Below are 27,243 nucleotides of genomic sequence, written 5' to 3' on the forward strand. Positions count from 1 at the left end.
TTTACTATTTAATACTGCATACATCGAAATTAAAATGAATAAAAAAATATCATATTCTGAAAATAGGAGATAGGAAATTAAGGACGAGACTTGCAACAATTAAGGATTCCTTATAGAGCTTAATTCGGTCCTGCACTTCCGTTTTATCAAAACGCATGGCAAAGATAAATATTTGAGAACTTTGGAAGTAAAAAGTGGTTTTAGAGCCAATATTTATATTTGACGATAGCTATAACGGCTCTGATGAAAAAATGTTGATTTTATGTATTAATAAGTAATAAAAATCACTATTTTGAATTTTTAGAAATTGTTTAGATAAAAATTCTTATAATAAAGAATAAAAGTGAGTGTAGACAAGAAAGAAAATTTCTAAAAGGGGTGTAAGTTTTAGTAAGAAAATAATAAAATTTCCAAAATTTTTCATATATTTTATACTTTGTAAAAAAACAACTAAATATACATAAAATTATTTTAAATAATAACAGCTGCAAGTAAGATAGCACGCACAAATCTAAAATTCATCGATATCTATTAAATTTCAAACTGCATAAAAGAAACCCAAAATTTACAAATTTTGTGAATAATGGAATTTAAAAATGTATATAATTTAATTAGTTCAATTTCAGAATTTTTTTAAACATTATTCTTAAAAGTCAACATTTTAATCAAGAATCAATATTGCAAATAAACAAACAGTACATGCCTTGATATTACAGTCGAACTTTCATATATCGAGTTTCCATATAACAAAAATCTTTATAAATCGAACTTTTTTTCAGGAATCGTTAATTTTTAATAAAAGATTAATTTATATCTATGGAATAATCTTTTTTTTTGCCTGGATAAATAATGTATACCTATTTCAGACAAAAAGCAATAATAGATTTAGTTCAACAGATATAATGTAAATTAAATAAGGTAAAAGAAAAAGAAACTATTTCACCAATTTTTGCCGAAAAAGAACTTCTTAATAGAGCGGAAGTTTTTTTACGAAAGGCAACTATCATTTGCTGTGTGGTGTGGAAGTTTGGAGAGGGAGGCTACCAGCTCAGTTGTCGTCCTCGTCATCTGAGTTTAATATTAGGAAGTCCGGTTCAAAATAGCCATAGCTGCTTTAAAATAGGACGTTAATATAACTAAACGAAACTAGCTGAACCATATTTTTAGCTACTGTTCTTTTAGTGAGATTTTTACAGCAAATGGATTTCATCTTTAAATTTCTTATTGTGGTTTTCAGAAGAATGATGGAAAGTAAGGTAAAAATAATTTTGAAAAATTATTTTTTGAACATGTTCGTAAATTACTTCTCAGATAGTTGAATTCTTTTTTAACTTAAAAAAAAGTGACTATGCATAGTTATTTTTAATAAGAAAAAGAAGGAAAATCTGTAATGTTTTCTGTATTATAAAATTTCTATATATCGGATTTTTTTCAGGAATTTTCAACTTTGATATACAGAAGTTCGACTGCATTTTGTTACATTATACAAAATAAGAACAGCTCAATTTCAGCTAAATATTACTCTTATGTGAAATTTTTTTATAAATATTAGGTTCTTTAGTCATAAAAACAAACAGACTGATAATTATCATTAAAATAATGATAATTATCATTAAAGTAAAAAAAAGTAACACATTTTACATGCAATATATACAAATAATATCCCAGAAAGCCACAGCTTCTCTTATAAACACTTTAGGAAAGTATTTATATTCGATTCTGACTTGTTAATAGACATTTGATATAATCACCCTTAAGTTGAACACAATGAAGCAGGAATTTAGGTTGCACAAACATAAGTAGATTTTAGTGGATATTATAAAAGATCACAGCGTTATAAAAATTCATCTAATTTAAAAACTTGCGCATTTTATCTTATAAAATATATATTTTACACAGAACACTTCTAAGACTATCTCCGAAAGAATATTTAAAAGCTGTTACTCTGTTTCTTATAAAAATAATTTAAATCGAGTTTCTGTATTCAAAAATTTAAAATTTAAAACTTTTAGTTATGATGAATTAAAGCTGAAATCTGCGAAGGGGCATATTTTTTTTTTCAAAAAGAAAAGTAATAAAAAAGTTATAGGAAAGTTATCTGCTTTTCACCAAGAAATTTTTAAAAGTAAATCACTTTTTTTTTTTTGTAAATTTTACGAAATCACAGTGCATTAAATTTATCATTTATTTTTTAAACATATAGACGGAGTTATATTGAAAATTAACTTATTTTATACAAAGCATTGCACTAACTTCTGTAGTTCATCATATATATTTGATATAAAATTAAATTTAGAATTTTTTTTTTTTGGTTTAGTGAAAGTTTTAATTTTTGAATTGTAAGTCTACTTTCTTACTATCAACAATTACATATTTAAAAAAATTCTCATTAAATGATTAAAATAAGCAATAATCTATAGCAAAGTTTGATTTACAAGAAAAAAAATTGCGCTATTTTCAAAATATTCAAGCAATGCAAGTGCTTGAATGAATGCTGCTTTGCTCAACGAATTTATTATATATATTTTTATCTTTGTCCTCTTTAACCCTTTGTTTACAGACGGTACTTTAAAGTACCGTTTCAATGTGGCTGATATCTGCACAATTTGAATATTTTTTCGAACAGTATTTAAAAGAACACGAAGAATGTTTTTCCAATAAAAAGTAGATATAATCTAAAAAATAATATTAAAAGTCCTTTTTAATCAATGCAATCAATTAAATTATTTTAATTAATTAAAGTTTTTTTTTCTTCTTCCTGCGTTTATTATTACCAAAAATTAACTAATGGTTCAAAAATAAATTTGAAATCTTGATATTAAAGTAATTCGGTAAATAAAGGGTTAAGCAATAAAGTAGGTTTAAATAATAAACCATAATCATCCATAATTTTAAGTATTTTTCACAATTCAAAATTCCATCATGCACCCAAAAAATTAATTAGACAAAGCTTTAAAAAAATGAAACTTTTTTGAATTATTTCACTAGCATTTGAAATCGATATCCATACACAAACATAATGCGCATTTACATCGTTAAAAAATTAAAACCATACTTTGGAAATGTCTAAAAAAACATACTGCTCGAAGCAACCGTTTTTTAACCTTCTTGTCAAAAACTATACACAACTGATTGTCCAACTTCATCGTCAAATTTATCAAAATTAACAGTAGAACAGATTTGCAATAACGAAATTTGTACAAAATGTATCTTTCATCACAGCCCTGAGCTTCTGGAAATAGATGTATAAAAAACTCGTCAGTTCTTAAACACTGCTGTTCGGTGGGCTCACAGTGAAATCGTCGTCGTCATCGTCGCTGGGCTTGGGCTCCGAGACGTGGACGAGGATTTTGTCTGCTGGGATGGATCGAAGTTGGATGTAAGACGTCCTCGTCAGAGGGTTGTCCTCCATGTTCAGCTCTTTTAGGGAGGGAGCTGCCTGTACTTTGGAGATGTCAACATCTGGAAGGAGATGAATCGGATAAGCAGAAGCAAAAAGAGAAAATGCAAAGATCAAATGCTTAGAAAAAAAGATGTTTTAGTCTCATATTGAGAATACACCGATGTTATAAACACCGGTGTTTAAAGAGTGCCACAAAATTAACGCAAGATTTGAATCTGCCGCCAGTCATGTAGAAAAATACTGGCAGTCCTATTAAAAGAACCATCTGATAGCTGATAGTTTAGGATTAGTAAAAATGGAGCGTTATAAGATAGAACAACGTGTTGACGCTAGATTTGAATTTGTAGTGGTAATATTATAAGCCAGATAACAACTTCCGGAGAAGAGAGTACTCTTTTGTCTAGTGGTTATGTTACTCGGCTATGAACCCTAACGTTGCGAGTTCGAACCTCAACCCGCACATTGGTGACCCTGGTTCTGAACAACCGCATCCTTCATTCTGCTGTCGTGGCTCCATCTACCGGCAGCAACCACTCACACACGCTCGCCGTCGCCCGCCATAACACTTGGCGCGATAACAACGTTCGTCGCTCGCAATAACGGCTGGCGCGATAATCACGTTCGTCGCTCGCCATAACTGGCGCGATAAACTCTACCGACTCACTGGTGGGGGACTGTTGTAGTGGTAATATTATAAGCCAGATAACAACTTCCGGAGAAGAGAGTACTCTTTTATCTAGTGGTTATGTTACTCGGCTATGAATCCTAACGTTGCGAGTTCGAACCTCAATCCTCACAAATTTAATAAAAAACACAGATTTTTTTTCTTTAAATTGTTATATTTTTATTGAATCGTTAAACACACCGGATAGGGTTTTGTATGGAATAACATATATGGCAAATGACCTCCACAGCTTCACAGAACATTCGCACTCTTTTGTCGGAATGTTCCATAACCATTTTGCAAAAATGTGGCTGAATTTCGTTGATGCAGATTTGAATTTCCACGCGGGCTTGGGAGCTTGTTAGTCTTGGACTTTAAATCAAATGTATAAAAATTAATTTTTATTTGTTCGTACCTTATTCGCTGCCGTGCGAGTTCAATCGATTGCGATGAAACTTTGCGAACTTTTTGTTTGCACTTGCACGAAGGTTATATTTTAAAATTGAGGATTGACAAAACGCAAATAGTAAACGGCAAACGGCACATGTCCTTCAGAGTTAATTGCGCTTATATCAAACAAAATAATTATGATTGATGCCAATCATATGTGAGAAATGAAATCGAAAATATTTTGTGCAAGCGCTTATTTTTTCCCCCTTTTTATAATGAATAGTTATCTACACAGGATTTTATCATCCAGCTTGCACAAAATTTTGTCTTCGGCAAACCACACATATTATTCAGTGTTTATCTCACACAATCAAAACAGAATTATTATTATCGACGCCGATGAAGTTAAGTTATATATAATGGAAATTTTCCAGTGAAAACAGTAATTTTTCTATTTATTCAATGTATCGACGAACGATATTTCAGTTATATAAGCGTACTTCATGCTGATTGCTTCGGCAAAAAATATGTCTCCAAACGTTCGTCACTTAATAGATCTACCAGCGAAGCACGTAGAAAAAATCCAATTCGAATTTTCTCAAACAAACGAAAAATGACAAGCGAGCAGTAAAGCAGATCGTTTACAAATTGCAAATTCACGTGCTTCAGAATCTGAAGATTAACATGCAGTAAGAATCGAAAGATAACTTTATATGCAATCCGATCAAACGGATCAGAATCAAAAGACCAATGTGCGGCAAGAAGCGGGGCAACTATTCTTAACGGAAAATCGATTGGAGAAGATGCGTTCATTCTACGCATTCTCATTATTCCCACCGACATGTCTTTTGATTTCAAATTACTGCAGTTCCTCATTCGACTTGCATTATCGATGACCATCAACAAGGAGCAAGGTCAATTACTTCAAGTGTGTGGATTGAACCTAGAAAATCCATGTTTTTCACATCACCAGTTGTATGCTGGATGCTTACGAGTCGGAGAGCCAAGAAATGTATTTGTTTTTACTGAAGACTTAATTAAGCAAGACAGCTATTTTAAATTTCAAACAATATTTCCAAAATTATTTCTTCTTCCACAGCAATTCGCCGGGTACAGCTAGTAACCCCCATAAAAAGTCGTTAAATCACACGACCTAAGAGGCAAATTCAAACTGTGGCCGCCATACTTTATTTTAGAAATATTGTTCAACAATGTAAACGCGATGTTCTATCGTGTAACGCTCCATTTTTACAAATCTAAACAATCAGTTATCAAATGTTTTTAAATAGGGTTGCCTACACTTTATTGTACGAATGGTTTCACACTTAAATCTTGCTTTAATTTCGGTACACCTTTTTTAATTTTGGACTGTGATGGAAATAAGAACTGGTATTTTTCATCGAACTTCCACATCGCAGAAGTATCCAATGAGCGAAACATTGTCTCCATCTTTACTCCATACACACCCTTTGAAACATCCACACTGGCTACTCCGCACCTCCTAATCAAATGCATTTGGATTAGGAGGTGACCACCACGACAACATTGGTGGAAACTAATTTTAAATTCTAAGGGCCACCACAGGTCACGGTAAAACCCTTCCCGTAGGAAGCACATCCCGCCATCGATAGGAGGTAAACGAACCTCACATTTCCGTACCTATCAAAGTAGCGAGAACCAAACCGGAAGCTTCTCACCCTTACTTCCGAGGTGCTCCTCCGTGGTTGTCCTTTGAAACATACGTTCCATATTTATATCTTAGATTGAATTTATTTGACTTTAAACTCCAACTATATCTAATTACCAAAGATCATTGCTTCCACCCCCTTCAACTCAATGTGTAGAAAAAAACTGCAATAATTTTGTTAAAAAATTAAATGCATAAATTACAAATAAATATATCCTATATTCTCTCACTCTTCATTTGTATATACAATGATTCTCGTGGGTGTCAGTCAGTTAATAATACGTTTTACTAAGAAATTATCAGATTCAAAACACTTCTAAACCAAACTATAAAAAATAACTCCATATTAAATACTAAAATGGTTTAACTATAATAGAATATTTCATTTATTTATATTAAATATGTTTTTTCAGGAATTTTTTTAAAATCTTCGCTTCATTTATTTACATTAAATTTCAAAGATAGTTCGACTGCCATTTTACTTCAAACCTTCAAAGAATGAAAGGTTTAAATACTTACCTACAATGAAATTCTGTTTCAGGTTTAGGAAGATAAGATGTGGTATTTTGAAGGCAACTCTTGGCAAAATCATGAAATCATTATGAGACAAATCTAGTCTTCGTAATTCTTTGAGATCTTTTAACTCTTCTGGTAGCGTGCTTAAACGATTGTTGGATAAGTTGAGTTCTGAAATAGAAAAAAAATTACACACATTAGAATAATTATCACTAATTATTCAGTAGCACAATTATTCAGTAAAAGTGAAGTATTAATGAAGTCTATATTAATTAGCATTATTAGAAAAATATAGTTTCGACGGCAGACAAAAAATATGGCAATAGTTATGACATAAGGAAGAAATTTCAAACACCGAAATATTTTGAAATAGGGTCGTTTTCGTAAAACAGAACAGAAAATATAATTCTGATTGTTTTGCTCTGTTAAAATTAATTATTACGTTATGAACAAACCATTCTGAAGCAAATAATAGTCATTTTGATTTTAGACGCAAATTATAGCCTTCTGATTCAGTTTCTAATATCGTATTAGAAATCCATAAAATGGCAGCTGATCCATTATTGTGTATTAAAGTCTGTTGAACATGGTGCGGCGATATACGTATGTGATTTGCCTTGTTCTCATGGCCTGCAAGCGCCTTGAGTCTGGCACATTTTGTCCTCTTTCCCCTCATTTGAGGTTTGGCGAAAACTGCTTCCCGATGGGATGAATGATGAGACCAAACTGACCCCGATCTCTGGCTCTTTGATGTTTGTTCCTTTTACCGACATTTTGTGTCGGTAAAAGGTTCAAAGATGGTTCCAGCAGTTCCTTTTACGGATCCCGTCGATACTGCTATGTTCCGTGGTGGCGAAATGGTCGGCTGTACACAATAAGTTTGCAGGAAACTTTCGAAGTCCACAGACGTAGTAACAGGCGACGGGGGAAGTGACCCAAAGATGGGCCGGATGGCAGATTTACGACCATATTCGTAAGGCAAAGGGCCATGGGTATGGGGCTTAAGAGAGAGTCCGCCCCCTTATTTTCGGAATTACAATTGTAGTTACAAAATCACATATTGAATTTAATATATTTAAACCAATGCAGTTTAGACTCACCTATCTTGCATACTAGTGAAAGTACAGACCGACAGACTGGCAACATCATCAGATATTCAGTTTCAAATTTGATACCTAGTTATACTTTCTATGTTAAGTTTGATTTAAAAAAATTATCCATCTAGCTCTTTTTATTGTAGTTATCGTGTTATTTTGAAGTCGTACAGCTAGACAACAGACCTCTTCTGAATGTATTTACAAATTTGGCATAAAGAACACATACCAAATTCCATTCATCTAGATCGAAGCATTTTGAATAATCGTGTTCACAGACAGACATGTTAAGAATTCAGTTAGCCACGTGGTCTTTTTGGGCGGAGCCTGCTATCAATCATGTATGTGACCATGTGGTCTCACTGTTAATACTAGAATTTTTTTTTATACCAGAAGCGAATATCGTGGACTCTGTTGTGTGTGATTTCGGCTCTCTGCCGAATATTATGGCATCTGTAGTTCTCTAGGCTTGCTACACCTTGTAATATTTTCTTGAATACGATGTACGTATTAATATTGAATTGTCCTCAAAGGCGTAATCATGTGCAATTTATTTATCAAGAAATTTTCAGTCTAATTTGTTGATGTTACGTTTCTGTTACCAATAAACCACAAAAAGACAAACCTGTATCTTCAAGTTATTTAATCTTGACCATTAAATTAAGTATTGTGAATCTTGACCATTAAGTTAAGTATTAAGTATCACGAAAGCAATAATTTTCAAGATAGTATACTTCCAAAAATGGATTTTTTGCAATTCGGAAGGTTTGAAACGCGGTTATTTATCAAATTGAAAGTTCGAATTTTCCGACAATTATAAGACTCTTTCGTCGTTTAAAAGAAAGTGAAAATTATTGTATAATATTAAATGCACGTCTTACCAGAGATGTTAAAAAATTTCATGGGCAACTGAGGTGGGATTTTTCTGAACACATTTGAAGACAGATCGCAAGAAATCAACACAGTGTTCCGCATCAAATGGTAAACGGCATCTGGGAAAGACATCAACTGGCATTCTGACAAATCTGAAAAATAACGAAATTAGAAATAAAATTTCGAAACTGGAATTAAAGCATTTTATTGTATTAACATGAAACTTGTACTTACATGAACTCAAATAAAAATACATTTTATCCAGAAATGTTCGTTTACGAACCTTAAGAAGGGATCAGGTACACAGAATCATTTTTAGAATAGAACTTGGGAGTCCCAAGATTTTTATAGTAGGCTATAAGCCAGTTAATTAAGTTACAGAAAAAAATAGATTAGATAAGCATATCTAGAGCGGATTTAATGAAAAGAAACTTGCAAAAGTGCGACAACCCAATTGTCCGAATAACAACATTACAAGTCTTACGCAGCATTAAATTGATCAGGCATTAACACAAAAAAATTCGGAAGATTTTATTTAAGTATTCAAAGGGTTTTTCTTTTGAAACGATACATTCTTCGCTTGTTATTATTCATGGAGTGTTGTACTATTTATTATATCAAATTTATATAATAAATAGAAAAGTATATAATAAATAGAATATATAAATAGCTGTTCTATTTATTATATTAAATACTATTCTTTTATATTATATTAAACCTGTGCTAACGTTTTATCAAAGCTTTCTTTTTCTTTTGCTTAATGTTTTTTGCATTTCTGCTCTCATGCTCTTTTGAAAAAATGACGCGTATCTTTATGCCCGACATTAGATTTGTAATTGACGTTTTGAAGTACTCAGTAATTATATTTGTGAAGAAGTATTTAGTTTTTATCTGACGTTTATATTTAAGATGGTATTAAAATTAAATAGATCCCTTATTCAGTCTAGAGAATAAAAGAGTCTTTGAGAAGATTACATTGCCGGCGTCCTGGCATAGGGGCAGCGCGTCTTCCCCGTGATCTGGGCGTCCTGGGTTCGAATCCCGGTTCGGGCATAGTTGTTCTTCATGTGTGTTCTATCTGTGAGGTGTGTGAATGCGCCCTCCTATAAAAAGGGGTCGTGCAAGCGAATGTGTGCGAGTTTCATCTTCATATGAGCTAGAAGTCAAACTTCTGCCCTCGGGTGCTCAGGGGTATTTACCCTCAGAAGCTACTGCAACCCCTTTCCGTGATAACGCGGGCACGACATTATCATCATCGTCATCAAAAGATTACATTGACTATTTACAAGTATTAACAGATATTCGCAGTTCTTAGAAAACATGAAATTATTTAATTTTTAATGCATTTTATATAAAATATACTTATTGATATCAAATTAAGATAATTTGCATGTCTTTACAAATAAATGAATGAGGCACGAAAAAGTTTCATATAAAAGGAATGGTTTAACAAACATTTCAAATAGACTTAGTAACTAAATCGAAAAGCAGAAAATTTCTTTCTAAACTTTTTGAAATATGCAGCAATGGAGCAGATTAATACACATTTGATAATCTGTTAAATTCAAGGACTGAGGTGCAAACCTTGAACAATTATTTTTTTGGAGTGAAGGAAAAGAATATTTTTTGAGTGTCCATTCTGAAAGTACCTTGGAAAAAAAAAAGAGAAGGCCATCCACGCAGTTGGATTACTGCCAGAGATGTTCTAAAAGAGCCATCAGAAAAGGGGATAAACAACCTCCAAAGTTAACGATGAAAAAAATGACTAAGTTTTGGAACCAACTCGAAATCTTGAGATCGCCAGAAAAATATGCGTCACTGCTCAAGAAATTGCGTCAGTTTCCTCAAAGTCATCCATCTTGTGAGGGAAAAAAATTCGATACCATGATCCGTTTTTGAAAGGAAAAAGAACAAGCAGCTTTTTTTTTTTTGCTGTTAAATGCGATTTTTAGTTAAATTCCTGGTTGCAGTTTTTGTAAAAGAGTTTTGTATAAGAGTTTACTTCTTTCCTGCAGCTTCAACCTTTTCCTTGAGCTTTAACTTTCTTCTAACAAAGAATATCTTTTTTGCCGCATGAGTCAGCCATGTGTTGCAATCTCAGAAAACATAGAGCTAAATAATTTTCTGATAAAAAAAAAGGTTAACTTTTTCTTTTCTTTGAATAAGCATGAGATTATTATTATATGTCAAGATGGTTGAATTGAAAATTCAAATGTCAAGAAATCAAACCTTCTATGAAGAACTTCTGTTGCAAGTTGGAAAATTTAAATAAATGTTCTCTTAATCCAACTGAAAATATTGACTGAATCTTTGTTTATAAATTTTTAATTAAATTTACCTGTTTTTAATTAATAGTTGGTTGATTAAGTTTTTTGGCAAAAAAGCCAAATCTGGCTATGCTGCCCTAATCAAATGGTAAAAAAGAAATTCAATGATATTAAAAGGTTCTTTAGATTAGTTAAAAGTAAAGTTACAAAAATAAGCAAATGAATTAAAACGGCGCTTTAAAAATATTCGAGAAAAATAAAAATGCATTAATTATCGACGTATGAAAAAAAAATTGTAATGAATAAAAAACCTAAATAAAATTCAACAAAACAATGGTCTGTAAAAATTTAAAAATATTAGGGTGAGGACTGTCACCCACTAGCTCACGTAAGCCCAGCAATAAAATATCACGTTACAGCAATAAAATATCGGAGGTGAAGATTATTAAAAATAGGGCAATCAACTAAAACATGACGTACACTTAAAATTGTATGATATGTGGCACATGTTGGGCATGGTTCATTAAATAAGAGATTCTTGTGACTGGAGCGGGTATGGGCAATGCGGAGTCAAGTGAATTTAACATCGAGCCCACGCACTGCCATGGTAGACTATAAACATATCGTTAGTTCGAGTGAACGCAGCTTACTGGAAGTCTGCTGATCTCAAGATCGTTGAAGCAACTTGCAAACATGAAAAGCAAAAAATATTTTAATTATTAGAATTAAGCGAATTCTATGACTTATTTTATTCTTAAAAGACACTAAACAATTTATTTTCTAACACGTAATTTAAAGATGCGTGGAAGCTTTTTAAAATGATTAAAATAGTTTTCTTAAAGTTTGAAATTTTTTTAATACGGAACTATTCCATTTTTCTAAAGTTAAAAGAATGAAATAAATATAGATATATTTAAACAATAATAATCTGAGTGTTTCAGGAAATTCAGTAAAATGCTTTAAGCAAAAAGTGAATTGAATTAAGATGTTTTATTTTATTATGGGTAGCATTTTTATTCTAATTCTGATTCGTAGCATATTTGTAATAATATCAACAATATTGTTAAATTGTCTTTAACGATACAGATTTTTAAAAAAGTTATGCTATGCTTTTTGCTTAAGTTTCAGCTTGTCAATGAATCATTCTTTCGAAAAATCAAGTAAGTAATTCAAAAAAGTAATTAAAATTTTTAAAAATTAATTATTACCAATAATATTAATATTTCATTTATAATAATATTTTTCAAGATTTCCATATCATAACAAATACAAAATGTTTCCTGAAACGGGTCGAATTTTAGGAATATGATATTTGGATTTAGCTCTTTGATGACGAAAAACAACATTTCAAATTATGTATCAAAACCATTAGAAAAATTAATGTTTATATTGTTCAATAAAAATAAGAAACAATCAAAATTTAATTATTGTTGTAGTTAACAACAAATCCATTGATATGAATGTGACATATATAAATCTGTAGCTATTTTAATATAATTGTCCAGCATTAAAGATGTTTAACTTATATTGCAAGGACGCATTGTTATCTTGCTCTACAACGAGAAAAGAACCTATTGTTATTTTCAGTTCTAGAACAATATTTTCCGAAGCACTACGCATCATGTCTCGGTCACTCCACTCCGCTGTAGTTCAATTCTTTTTTTCTAGAAAAAGGTGCGTGGCAACTGTAAACTACGCAGTTTTGCACAAGCATCGAAGGCCTCAACCATCATTTCCAGGATGTGGCAAAACACTCCCCTCCCCCTTCGTCAAGAGGTTACGCAATTCACATAAAAACAAGGTTGGCTCAAAAGCAATGAACGTCATTAGTGTTTCTTGGCAAGGGACTAAGGTTGCCAGTGCCAGACATCATGGCGGTAGTTACTGCAAAAAACAGACTCGTTTTTTATTTTCAAGGGGCTTTCACATCCGCCGAGACACATTGTTGCATTTCCTTACACAACAATGGAAGATCCGAAAAACCACGTGTGATCGAGAGGAATTTCTTATTAATTCCTGATTCCACAGGACATCTTAAACATGAAATTGAAAAGTGGTCCAATTCACTATGCTAAATCTCACTTTCTTGGGCAGAATGTGTATGTATAATAATTGTGATGTAATCGGTGAGGCCCTGAACAGTGCACATTATGTGATCCCTCTTTTAGTAAGACGACCGGCTAAATCCTAGGAACAGGTACCGCCAAATTTGGCGCCAAACTTTAAAGATAAAATCTCCAGCGTCTCTTGAAAATATTCATAATATTGAGAAATAAAATTCTGAAGATTACAGCGTCCGTGGGGCTTGGCGAGAAAAATTTGGCAGAAAATTGCCAAATGGTACCCGTCTCTAGAACTGTACCAGACGACCAGTTTAAGTTCACATTTCTGCACCTTTTTTTTACATGTTAATGATTTATTTTAGGTTAGTAATTTTTATTTTATTAACCCTCAGATTGCGTAATTTTTAAAAATCACTATTTAGATTCGCTATTTGTAAATGAGTTCAACTATTTTTCAAACAAAGTGAACTGATACTATATGTTACACGATAATATGATATAATAAAAATCTGTTATCGTAAAAATAAACACTCTAAACTGCAAAAAAAGTGGGATGCAATCAAAAATGGACTGATTGCCAACCCACGGAAATCGCGGGATAAGCAACTGGAGGTTTAACTTTGTGAATATGCATTTGCTTTTATTTATCCATTATGATTCCAGATTCCCTAACATTCAGATCTGAACGCAATATTAATGAAGCAGATGTTTAATTTTATAAATATTCTAATTCTAATAACTAAGTGAACGTAATGACACCTAATCAATCATACTTGATAAAATTTGAATATTGTCTTACTATTTTATCATTCATATGATTTGAATGCTTTCAAATTCATTATTTAGTTTGAAATAAGGAAATTAAAATTTTTAATCGACCTTCTTATGGCAACCTAGAAACCGTAGACAACTGTAACTGGAAATCGTCCTTAGGATGTATAATAACTGTGTTGACTATATTTTCGATGAAGGAGCATGCGCAACGATCCGGTTATTTAGGACCCTAGTGCTAAAAGAGGGTGGGGTGGGGAGATTATTTTCACGGTTATAGTTTAATTTGTTGTTTCATTCATCTATTAATTTTCCAATTAAACCGATATGGCTATATATAGATTGGCTTAGATACTCTTTTAATGTTTAGATTCAGTATCTCTTTAGATTAGATAATCCAAAGGGAAATCTTGGCTCAGTTAATGACCACAAAACTTCCCTCTTCCCGCATAAACATCGCACATTTTTTACTTTGGATCTGAAAGAATGGTGCCATTAATTATTTTAAATATCAGCTGGTATTAACTAGTTTTAATAAAAATTATCTAATAGGTTTTAATTAGCATAGCAAGTTGCTGGCAACATCTAATCCTTGCTAGCCTCACATCCTGATGATATCTACAATAAAATCTTGTCTATGAAATTCTTATAGAATTTCAGTCAATGAAAAAAAAACTTGTGGGATTGTTTCTAATAGTATGCGTGATAACTGAAAAAATGTTTAATTAAATTAACTTTTAAAACAAAATTTACTGAAGTGTGTGTTATCACAGTTGCAGGATTCATTTGAGCTTGAAATTAAATTTGCAGTTGTGAAAGTATACAAAATGTCAGAAACGAAATAAATAGTGTCATATGGCTACAGAAGACAAGTTTAATACATATTTTCCTTGATTTTGAAACGTACTGTATTTTTTAAAAAAAAATGGTAATGTGTGAGATATGTCTAAAAGTATTCTATTATTATACCAGAGAGGATGTATGGTACCGCATTCATATTCAAGCTATCTTTTATTTTTTACCAATTGGTTTGATCCTTTGTAAGTTAATTTTGCCAGTTATATTGGAGTAAGGATCTAATATAATTTTTTTGAATGAGATTTTAATCAAATTTTCGATTTGGTATACGAATTGGAAGAAGAAATGCTGCAATTCATTTCATCAAGACAGATTCAAAATTCTTAGAAAGAGGGAAGAACTGATAGATAAACTTTTTACGTATTAATCCAATTTAGTTTTTAATTTAATTAGAGTCTAAATATTTTTATCTGCGTTTTCAATTTTATTTTTATATTTATGTATGTAATTATTAATTTATATACGTATATAATAATTTCTAATTTATTTAAATTCTAAAAATAATTTCTTAGTCAATCAAACTCGGTTTCCCTAATTTCCAAGTTGCGCTGGTTTTGATTTTCCTGCAATTATCGTAAGGATGTATATACTTTTCTAAAATGTACATATATTCAATATATTTTCTGACGCTCTCTTTTCTTTGTTTTCTGAACTCCTAGTGTATTTTTTTTGTATTACGCTCGTTATGGCTTTGACAAAGAATCTTGATATTATATAAGAGTTGGACTATTTCTTTAAAATTATGAAAAATAGAAATCACTAAAGACCTCCACATCTGTTTCTTCAAAAAATGTTTTGCATGTATATATTCATAAATGAGTATATAAGTCATCTATATCTATATTTTTGAGCCAAAATATGATTTTAACTATTACACCTTTGATAATTTGCAAACTACGGCAATATGAATTTATTGAATAAAAAAAAACAACCTTTTCCTATGTCGCCGAACTTTAATTCTCAAATTTAGAAAAGCTGATATGATTACAATAAAAGTACCTAAATCATTAGAGAATATATTTAACAAAAATTTGAGGTTAAATTTTATTTTAAATTAAATTATGGAACAAAACAAATGAAAATGAATGTTCCGAGTCTTCTGCTGTGTGATAAATATGCAAGTGATGAAGTAAGGAAAAACTTTTGCGACTTTTTTAAAAATATAATTTTTATTCGTTAAATGCAAAAATTTATGAAATCAGGTAAGTAAATTTTTTTATATATTATTTAGAAGACATTACAATAATAAATTTCAATACTTAATGAAATTCTGACTTAATTTATGGTTTCTGTTGCGCAATGAATAGTTATAAATTTTAATTATAGGAATATTCTACAGGAGTGAAAGAAATACATTAATTAATAAAAATAGATCGAATGTATTGCTATATTTTTAATCGAATATAAAATAAGAGTTGCTATATTTCAATGCTTTAATGTCGATTATTCTTTTCAAAAAAGAAAATTTTGAACTTTATATCTGCTATATTTCAATAACTAAAATTTACTGAAATTGTTATTTACATTAAAAAAAATAATTGCATTAAAATAATAAAAAAAAATGAAAAAAAAATAGTTCCATCAATTTTGAATTATTAATATAAATTATATGGTGGTTAAAGTGTAGTTATTTTATTAAAAAAATACTAGTTAAAAGAATTGATTCGCATTTGATAAATACGTAAAACTTTCGAGCCTACATACATATATTTGAAGATTTATTAAACATTTTTAAATAATAAATTAAATTGATAGAATTTATTTAAATTTTTGATAAAATAAATTTTCTATAGCTTTTGGGAAATAAAGCGGGTTAACTCTAACACAACAAAAAGTTTGAGAAATTTTTATAATAAAATTCTGCAATATTTCAAATTTTATAATATATATTTCACTTTGTATTAGCAATCTGTTGTTTTACATGATTTCCAGTTGTAATATTTAAAGATAATGTAAAAAATCATAAAATTATTCTGTTTTATTTTTTTATTGGAGCATCAAGGAAATTTTAGAATAAATCCTCTTATGATACAGTTTTTGAATCGTTTTTCCACTTCTTTAATTTAGTAAAACCGGAGTTAAAATTAGTTTCTACATTATCAAAACATTTGATACACCAAAAATATTAATTCATTAGAAATCGATTATTTATATATTTAATGCTCTGAAATTTTGAATTTTACACTATTTATTGATAAATACTGCCACCCAATATTAAAATCCATTAAGAGAAAGTAATGCTAAAATATTTTATCAAGCCTGTAGTCGTTAATAATAAGGTACTATATTAATAAGCATACGGTTAACAGAAAACATGAAGTTCAGAACGAAACATTTTGAATACATAATAAGAAATTTATCTTCCTCAAGTATTTTAGAGAAGTATAAAGGAAAGAAACATATGCCAACTAAAAAAAAAAAAAATATGACTCAAAATATTTCAATAAAAATTGTTTCTGAAAGCATAGATTTTATGAAGCTAAATTAGGTTTTTTAAAAGAGGGTTTGCAAATTAACTGAGAATTAAAATTACGAATAAAATATCCGTTGATTAAAAAAGCAACTAAATAAAAGACCACAAGAAAAAATGTTGTTCCTTCTTTTATTATTATTATTGAAATAGTAAGAAGAAGTTTTCTGTATATAAAATAAATGTTTAATTAAAAATAAATGTAAGCTAAAATTCAGCATTCAAATTTAGAATATGCATATAACATATGATGCAATAAATTTACTTCATATATTGATGTATGATATGAAACCAAAATATCTCAGGTATTTACAAATTCTCTTTTATTTCATGGTGTTAATTCTTCATGATTTTATATCAATAAGAACTTAAAAAATTTCAACTATAAAGAATTCTTAGAATGTGCCTTTATAGCTATTTAAATTTTTGGTATTTTAATTTAAAAAAAATTTAGTATTTTATATCCAAACAGTAATTATTTGTCATCTAAAAAGAAGATAAAACGAATTTACTCTTGTTAAATATTGAAAAGTGAAATTAGGGGGATACAGATGCCTTGGTTTAGAATAATCAAAGGGACAAAACCCCGAACTTTGGCGCATTTTCTAAAGGAAAATATTAGGAGACGAACAAACAATGTCATGCCCCGGGCGCCATTTACTTTTTTTAAGCCACTGAGGATGATTTAGGGCTATAAAATCATTGTCACTTACCCTCGGTAAACCACTGGTTTGATAATTCCAAATAATTGAAGATAAGTTTTGAACAATTATTTATATTCATTATAAATTTATGCTGTCTTTATGTAATAAACGAATACAGAAGTGACTACTGAAAACGCATGCTAGATTTTGTCATATTTTAAGGACAAGGTTGACGCAATCACATAAAGGATGATGCAATAGCGGAAATGATGATGCAATCATGTGTTTCTACTCAAAATCAATCAAAAATACCATATTTTCAACAATTTTATTTTCTCTAATTTAAATTTATAGCGCCGTATTTATTAAATATGTAAGCTATCTTTTTTATTGGGCGTTATTGTCTTTTTTATGAATAAAATATTCTACTTTTTTATATTTTAGAAATTTTCTGCAAAGAGCATATACAAAGGAAACTACAATTTTCTCAACACAATACAAAGTAGAAAATATTTTGGAAATGGAAACACATCCTTGATATTTTTAGAATAAAAAGCTGAGAAATATTTGCCGCAGAAAATGGTCTTGAAGAAACGAGAATTTCGGATACAAGTTTCATAAAAAAAAAAGAAAAACATTTCTACTCGAGCGTCTGGGCTTATAACTCAATTCGATAGATTCTTCCACAGAGAGTTAAACAGAAATGAACAGTTAGAATAGAATATTTAGAGAAAAAATGCAAGCATTCATATTCTTGAATTTGTTTGGGGGTAACAGTTTAATTTAAAATGGGTAAAGAACTTTTCTTGAATGGTTCTTAATGAAAATTTAAACTTGTTCAGTAAACCAAAAAGAAAGTTTAATTGTTTTTGAACTGCTGTAATAGCCAAGTAAAAAAAATATCTCAAAATAGCTTCTTCAAAAGATGAGGCGTATGTAAACTTTGAATCTTTCATTCCTCCCCCATTTTAATTGCGTCATTAGTTCTTTATTTAGTAATCTCTTGGGTTTGCTATTACTGTTTTTTCTATGGGCAGCATTAGAATAAACGGTAAATATTAAGCAGATAAAAATAGAATTATTAGGTCCATTTTTGTATTCTTATAAAAATAAACACGTAAATTTCAGTTTATTCAAAACAAACTTGTTGTCTAAGTAGATAAAAACAGAATTATTAGCTCCATTTTTGCCTTCTTATATAAATAAACTTGTAAATTACAATTGTCTAACATCGAAACAAAATCATAAAAGAATAAAAACCAGCTGACTGTGGATATAACATTTTTGTATCCTTTAACTGTAAGAAGGCACTGGGTCCCAATTTCGATTTAATTACTGAAAATCAAATTTTGAGTGTATACAAAGAACAATACCGTACAATATATTGTATTTGAGAAACAATTGCGATTTCAGTAAATGTACAAATTAGGAAATAAAAATCACAGTGAAAAATTTCGTTGACATTTTTTTCTTAATTCTTTAATATTCTTTGAACCATAAAAAAATTTCTTAGGAAAATAAGCTGTTGTTATAACAACAACTTATTTTCTACAAGCATTTCCCTGAAATTTCAAAATTTTCACGAGAAAGTACGTTTTCAAGAAATAAGAACTGTTTAGTGTGGAATTTTAAAAATAAGAAATAAACTACAAAAATTTATGTGGACTTTGCTGGTTAATTAAGGTAAAAGATTGATATATTTCTTAAGGCTGTTTACCTTTCCTCCACTTTTTTTAAAGATGACAGAAAATGGTCATCGTCTACATTTTTATAAATCATCATATTATTCTATATAATACTAAATTTGCTTTAAAACATAATTACATTATCATGGTCGTTAGAAAAAAAAATGTAAAGGATTTCAATTTGTTGGACCATGTACATTTTTCACAGATGATACATTTTACAAATTTTGGAATAACGCTAATACATAAAAAGGATTTTATCTTAGAGTGGTAAGTAATTTTTTGAGCATTTTTGATAACAATAAAAATATAATTAATTTGATTTATTTCACTTACTTAGATTTCTGTCCTCTTTGGCGCTGTGGCATCTGTGGACCACTTTTGTAACAGCCTTCCCTGCCATTGCAACTCCTATCATCTGAGGGAGGATCTCACACATCTTGGCGAAGTCTAAAAAAATCAAGTTTATTTCAGGCTAAACAAGGCTAACTTTTGCAGGAGCCACCTTTTCCCGGCTATAAATACAGCTGGGAGCCCCGTCACAAAAATCATGTGGGCAGCACCTTGCCAATTACCCATGGTCCCTAGCAAGTTGGGGAACACGAAGATGACAACAGAGAATCAACGAAAAAACATCAACAACAAAAAGGATACACGCTGGATTTTCAGGAGGGGGTTAAAGCACTTCGCCAGGTTGCAGTTCAAAGAAACCAGGAATAGATGTTTGGGGATGGGAGGTAGATGGATGCAATTTCTTATTTATTTCTTGGGGAGACTTGTCTCAAGAGAAAGCATGGGAACGTTAAAAAAAGGGCCGCAGACCGAGATTTGTATCGTACCTGAAGAGATCAGTAACCTTCACGAAGAGTTTAAGGGAATTTAAGGGGCTCAATCGAAGTTGCCAACTTTTCTGGGAAACTCGCCTCAAGCGGTATTCTTGCAAAAATTTCCAAAAGTTGAAAGTGAATAAACTTCGATTATTTTTGAAGGTTAAACAAAGAGCATCCAGGTAAAAAAAATAATTGCAAGGGTGATGGAACGTTTTATATTCTGTTCAAAAAACAATTGGATAATGAACGTTGATGAATGAAGAGCTACAATGAAGAAGTAGTTCTGATTTTGCCTTTTTTTCACTGAAATCGTTATAGAAGGAAAAAAAAATTCGTTCGTAGAAGCATTGTCAATATTGGCGTTTTATGACACTTTTTTAACCCAAAAGAGTGATATCACATCAGGTATAAATCTGATGAATCTAAGAAAATTTTGTTGACAAATTCTTGAGATATTACATAAATTAAAAAAGATATTCTTTAGTGCCCATAAAGTTTAAACGCTGAATGACTCTATTTTCAATAATCAGATTATAAAAAAATGCTTTGTTTCAGTAAAAAATATTATTATATTAATTGCAGATTAATTCTTTCCACTTTAATTTAAAGTATAAATTCTACGGGAGCCAACAGAAAATTAGAGAGATACATATTACGTTATGACTGAAGGCGTTTATAATATTATGAGTGAATTATATGCCTATCAAAATTTGAAGTTTTAAAATATTTTGATGAAGAAGCTATTAAAGTAGGAATTGCATAAAATATTTAATTATTAAAATTTTAACGAACATGAAGATTGGCGAACCGGCTGGTCGCCAAAGGTGGCTAGTAAAAAAAAAAAAAACTTATAACAAAAATTAAAAAAAATTACCAACTATCAAGTAATTTCAGTAAAGACGTTGATGACTAATTCTTAACCCTCTGACTGCGTAATTTTTAAAAATCACTATTTAGATGCAATGGCTTGCAAATACATATAGTTTTCAAAGATAGTGAACCGATACTATATGTTATACGATAATAACATAATAAAAATTTGCAATCATAAAAATAAAGACTCTGAACTGCGAAAAACACGAGATGGAAATGGAAATGCCAACCCGCTGAAATCGCGGGATACGCAGCTGGAGAGTCAATTAATAATCAAAATCGAAGTAAAGATAAAAACAAACTTAGATCTACGAGATGAAGAAATTTAATCCTTTAATGCTCTCAACCGAGTTAACTCTGGCTCTAGACTGAGACAGTAGTAAACTGTCTTGCTTATTTTTAACTACTTTATCTGTCTCTTTATCTTGAAGATGATAAATTAATAGTATATTTACTAACGAAAGAGTAGTAAATATAACTAGAGGGGAGTAAATATGAGGAAACTGACAAGGAAAGGAATATTTGTAAATGAATTGAAAAAAGAACAAAAGACTTTCAAAGCATTTGTTAAAAGTACTCAACAATGAATCTTCTTAAAACTGCTAACTTTTGAAACTTCAAATCTAAATTTTTTGTAGGGACTCTTATATAACATTCGTCATACAGAGAAATTCTCATTAATCAAGCAATTATAACTATGTATAGTTAAAATTCTGGATGAATTTTCAATTAATAAAATATGCAATTCAGTGTTATGTTTTTGGTTTCATTGTTTTTATTTTATTAAAATAGATACGAAAAATCAAAATTTATAAAATGCGATTGCTACATACAGAAAAGCACATAACAAAGTATATATTGGAGCGTATAGAAAAATAACCCCCAAACAAAATGAAGGCGTGAAATTTATTTTTGAAGAATGTGATTGTGTATTTAATTGCTGCTTAAAGTCTACAAAAAGCGTCAATTCCGGAAAATACGCTGATCACTAATTTATTTGATATATTGGTTATAGAACGTTAAGCTTTGCGAATGTGTTTAAAAGTAAAGCATTTAAACCTTTGCAAGATTATACGAGCAATTTGAAAGTAACAGTTCTTTAAGAAAATGAGTACAATAGACCTTTACAGACCTTTTAAGGAAAAAGTCTGTCATGTTACCAATTTGTTTATATTGAGTAATTTGTTAAAAGATCAATGTAATTTTATATTTTCAGCATCGTCTTTTTCTTTGAATTCGAATTCAGTTATTTTGTTAACATTATGGTATTTGTTTGCAAGCAAAAGCTAAAAATTACATTTCGTTCTTTAGATCAAAAATTTTTCATGAAATTTGCAACTATTGGAATATTTTTTAAAAAAATATAATTGCCTACCTTCTTGGAAGATAGATACCTTCATTAAAACTTTTGCAAAAATATTATTAATAATTACAAAATTATATCATTTTTTTAAATCATACTTTTTTATGAAAAGATATATTTTTTTATGTCGTTTCCTCTTTAGTTTGTGTTAACGTGGGAAAAAAGACAAATTCTGAATTTTGCTCGATATTTCTATTTTGATTTTCTGAATGATATGTTTTAATATTCAGAATGAGCTAAACAATATTCAATCCATGTATAAAAGGATATTATAATAATTATTTTTTATATATTATAGCATTACTGCTTTTTAACAGTCTACTACATAATCTTCCAATTTAGATGGATGTTGAGTATTAAAAGCTTTGAATAGTGTTTGGTTTAAGTTGATTTACTTTAGTTACACTAATATATTATTTTGAAGAAATAGTAATGTTATATTAGGGTGAATCCCATATTTCAAAATCTTGTTTCTCTAATGAAGATGACGAGGTGTCAGCGTCCACTGGCATGTCATTAGAGACGAAAGTTTGACACTCGATAGTAGATTTTGCATGCACAATTATATACAGCAGAGTTTTGGTAGAATTAAGTTTCAAACTTGAAGCTTCTTCAAAGCCGAGACCTGATCATTGTGATTAACAGTATTGAACAAACAATAAACAAATACAGTAACAAAATTATGTATTGTAATATATTATAATTGTGATAGAATAATTTTTAATATTGAATATACTATTATGGATCTGTATTATTGTTTTTCTACAATGTTAGTACAATCGTTGAAAAGACAAATTTAGAGATAATGGATGCTAAATGGATTTCTTATCAAAGACCTTTGCTCACTGGAGTAAAATTTGGTATTTTTGAAACCAAAATGTAAAATCTGGAGAATATAAGAATTATGACTACATCTCTACAAGGAGCCGATAACTAAAGATTTTTCTAGAAAATTTTATACTTTGTTGGGAGGCTAAAGGCTAAACTCTGTTAAGGAGAATCATTTCTCTCTTCGAAGAAAATTTTGGTGCTTGCGTCTTTGTTTTTCCTGCAACTTCTGTCTTTGTGTGTGCTTTGGCAGTGTTTTGTTACCTGTGTATAGTGTTTTTTGAGGAAAAAAGCGTAGTTAGGGTTATTGGACATCTTTTATTTTATACTTACCAGTAGGATTTTCTTAAGGATATTTAAAAGGCCATTTAATAATTTTACATCACTTAATCTAATCGTTATGATTTTGCGACTGAAATTTTTTAATGTATAGATGTATGTAAGAAATGTACGAATTTGATAGTTTAAAACAAATAAACTTACATTCTTTCTGACCCTTTTAAGGGAAATCATATTGACAAAAGTAAAATTTTATTATACCATATTTTTTTTTGTTATTTGATAAAATTCATCCAATTGTTAACTAAACTAGGATAAAAGCAAAGTTCTAAAGTTAGAATTATGTTTGGTTTGACAAATAATAAAAATTTTAAATTTTTTTTTCAAACTAATTTTTAATACAATATGTTCACCATTCAAACAAAATTATATGCACTTCTAAATCGTACCTTTTATTTAAAATACTTATATTACGAATCATATTTCTGAGCATTAAATTAAGCGTTAAATTAGTGTAACTAATAAGCACAATAAATTATTATAAATGCTCTAATTTTTTCAAATATTTTTAAATTTCTCACTGCATTATATTTTACGCTTGACAAACCAAATGTTTTAGTGAATACAAGATTCCTTCTTTTGTGGTGGAAAATTAACGTTCCTTTATTTAATCCAAAGAAATTATACTTCCCATTATAATAATGGAAGACAAAGCAATTACTACGTTTGAATAAGAATCTTTATTGTTCTCGTCATTACAAGGGAATACGAAACACACTCATTATACTTAATCTTGTAACTTATGAAGCACTATTAAAGAAGCGCTTAAAAGCAGGCAAAGTAGAAAATTTGATGCGCATAAAAGATGTTTCAGCCTTAAAAAAAATTCAAAATGAGATTTAGCAATGGATTTAGCTTTTAGACGAAATACAGAACTCAAGATTAAACTGGTAAGAAATACAACTAACCGTATTGAAATATATTTATAATTAGAAGCTTCTGATGATCAACTGCTTCGCTTGGAAATTTTGGTTCTGTTTAATTTCATTAAAGCCTTTTATTAATGTCTTAATGATTATAATTTCACCAGCAAGATATTTTAAAATATCGAATTATTACAAATATATAAAGCTCTACACTTATTTTAATCTATTATGTATATGAACTCTTTGAATGGAGTCTAATTCCATGACATTACATTGCCACTAAAAATCATGATATTATAATATTATTTTCTAACTAACTTTTCTAAATTTTTTACTAATTTCTAGAAAATGAACCACCCCCACCCTGTTTGAGTGTCTATGGTAATATAAAGACCATATTGCTGCGATAGCATAGTCGAGATTTGAGGTACAGAAAAATGGCTCCCATTATAGTGTAGCCCATACCCCAACCACAATAGAAGGGGTTTACTACCCGAACATCGGTATGGAGGCATTCCATTATTACCATAACCATTAGGAAGCAAGAACATGCTTACTTATACTGCAACTTTTCATCCCGTCATCTGATGTGCCTCCTAGAGGGGAAGTGCTGTCTTTTAGCTTTTCTCACTTGAACTATAAATATATCAAATTAAACAGTATCCTTCTTCCCTAACTTCCAACAATGATAGAAAATTTCGCAATTAAACATTTGATATTTAACTGAACAAAGAAAATTATTTGAATTTTTAATTTAATAAGGGAATATGTTAGAAATTATGCATCTATATTATTAGTATATCTCATAATGCATAAAAAGGTTCTTCAATAAATTTTAAAATTCATATTTATCATAAAAACAGTAGTAAAAATTAATTTCTGTATTATGAAATATTTTATTCAATAAAAATGGATTTATGTGTAAATATATCGAAATTTCTTCATTATTTCTCGAAGAATGCTTTCTCTATTTCTTGTATTTCTTAAGTCTAACTAATAAAATTTATGATTTTTCCAGTTAAAACTGATTAGCTTAATTTTAATATTTCCAAAAATTGAAAATCATTTTTCCTGTTAGCTTATTAAATAACCTAAAGGTAAACAAAATATTTACTCTAAATTACTTGAGATTTTGATTTCATTTGTGCCACTTTTTAAAGTTATTTAATTTAAGTTATTATTTTAAAGTAAGTTTTTTACTTTAAGCACATAATTTTTTTAAAGAATTCGATGCTAAGATTTTCCTTTTTATTGATAATTTTTTCAGTATGTATACTGAATACTTACATTTGTATAAAACAGACATTTTTAATTTATTGCCTACCAGATCACATAATTATAATTATTTGATTATACATTCTTTCCCCTCTAATACTGGTTAAGTAGCTAATTTATCAACTGCAGTAGCTTATATTTACAACTAGTCGATTTTGACAATCAGGTGCTACGCTGCGGTTACTGGTAATATTTAATTTAACTTTAGTTAAATATTATCAAAATATATTTTTAATATTTATAGTATAGATATTTCATATCTATCATATGATGACAGATATGAAATATCTGTCATCACAATATAAGTATTTCATATTCACGATTTCGTCAAACTGGCAGGCATTAAGACCATGTTATTTTATCTTTCATATGTTCTGCTTATGTAGACATGGATATTTCCGATAGAGATATGTCCTATCATATCATATCATTTTTTAAAGAATAAATGTGCGGTTCATTCATCGTCTAAATTCTGAGGGATTTTAATTTCACGTTTTTATTCGTATTGTAAACTAATTGTACAAATATTAAACAAAATCCTTCTAAGTTTTCAGCAATGTAAGAAAATAACGCGATCAAATATTTGATGAAGCGATGAAAACGGTCTGAATTTCAGAGCAACATTGTTGGAAATTGGACAAATATATATTTAAAATTCCCAAAATACGGAACAAATCTGCTCAACTGTTAACATCAAAAGTATAATTTTTTAAATTTTGAAAATGTGTGGAATTCCTTTTGTGAAATAATATTTTCGGAAGTTATTACAGAAAATCGCCAAATTTCGCACAATTTTTATTTAATTCAAGTTGTTCTAAGACGCTCTCTCTCTTTTGCTTTAAATGATGTAAATAATGTTTTATAATTATGTTAATATGATGCAAAAAACATATAGTACATAACATTATAAAACAAAAAATGTTACTCATTTTTACGATTAAAGCTGATCCAGACATGAAACTTTGAATATCACAATTTTGGCTACTTTTAGGCCATTTCAAGAAGAAAATCTGTCAATTGATGTATGTTTTTTTTCCGAGGAGGTTTCTGATTGGTTCAAAGTAATAAAATTCAAAGCTTCATAACTTGGCCAGTTTTGATCACAAACGTGTGGAACTTTTTTCTGTAAAAATATTAGCATGCCAAGAATATTTAATAAATTAAACTGTGAAAGGAATTGTGCAAAAAAAAAAAAATTTAGCTTCTTAATTTCCCAACAGTATATTTATTGACTAAATAATTAAAATGTAATTCTTTAAATAATTTAAAGCATTATTCTGCAGGAACTTTAAGCATATCTTAAAAAGATTAAAATTAGTTATAGGACCATAATTTGAGTGGAAAGTGCATTTATAAATCTTTACAAAATATCTTCCTTTCTAATTTGTTGCTAGCCGTATAACTGCAGATACTGCAGTTATACGGCTGATGAATATATGGCTAGAAATGCAATAAATTGATTCTGAACAGGAATTTTTTCAAAA

The 27,243-nt window shown here is 29.6% G+C and overlaps 1 protein-coding gene across 1 annotated transcript; it reads right to left on the minus strand.

Moving 5' to 3' along the window:
• Positions 1-407: 407 nt before the first annotated feature.
• Positions 408-19,885, minus strand: LOC129962595 (leucine-rich repeat-containing protein 20-like). Its single transcript, XM_056076398.1, has 4 exons — positions 19,722-19,885; positions 8,636-8,779; positions 6,664-6,831; positions 408-3,462 (listed from the first exon to the last, which is right to left on the minus strand). Exons 1-4 carry the CDS (start codon positions 19,822-19,824, stop codon positions 3,266-3,268), a joined length of 612 nt encoding a protein of 203 aa, XP_055932373.1. The 5' UTR covers positions 19,825-19,885; the 3' UTR covers positions 408-3,265.
• Between the last annotated feature and the right edge of the window lie 7,358 nt (positions 19,886-27,243).

This window comes from Argiope bruennichi, chromosome 3 (assembly GCF_947563725.1).
Source record: "Argiope bruennichi chromosome 3, qqArgBrue1.1, whole genome shotgun sequence".
In the NCBI taxonomy this organism is placed as follows: domain Eukaryota; kingdom Metazoa; phylum Arthropoda; class Arachnida; order Araneae; family Araneidae; genus Argiope; species Argiope bruennichi.

What these genes read in the sequence shown, in the direction of transcription:
- LOC129962595 (XM_056076398.1), bottom strand. Translation starts at nt 19,824, where the DNA reads ATGTGTGAGATCCTCCCTCAGATGATAGGAGTTGCAATGGCAGGGAAG. An exon ending in CAAAGAGGACAGAAATCTAA is followed by an intron (nt 8,780 to 19,721) that starts GTAAGTGAAATA and finishes GTTATTTTTCAG; the next exon opens with ATTTGTCAGAATGCCAGTTG. An exon ending in GAAATTTTTTAACATCTCTG is followed by an intron (nt 6,832 to 8,635) that starts GTAAGACGTGCA and finishes TTTCTATTTCAG; the next exon opens with AACTCAACTTATCCAACAAT.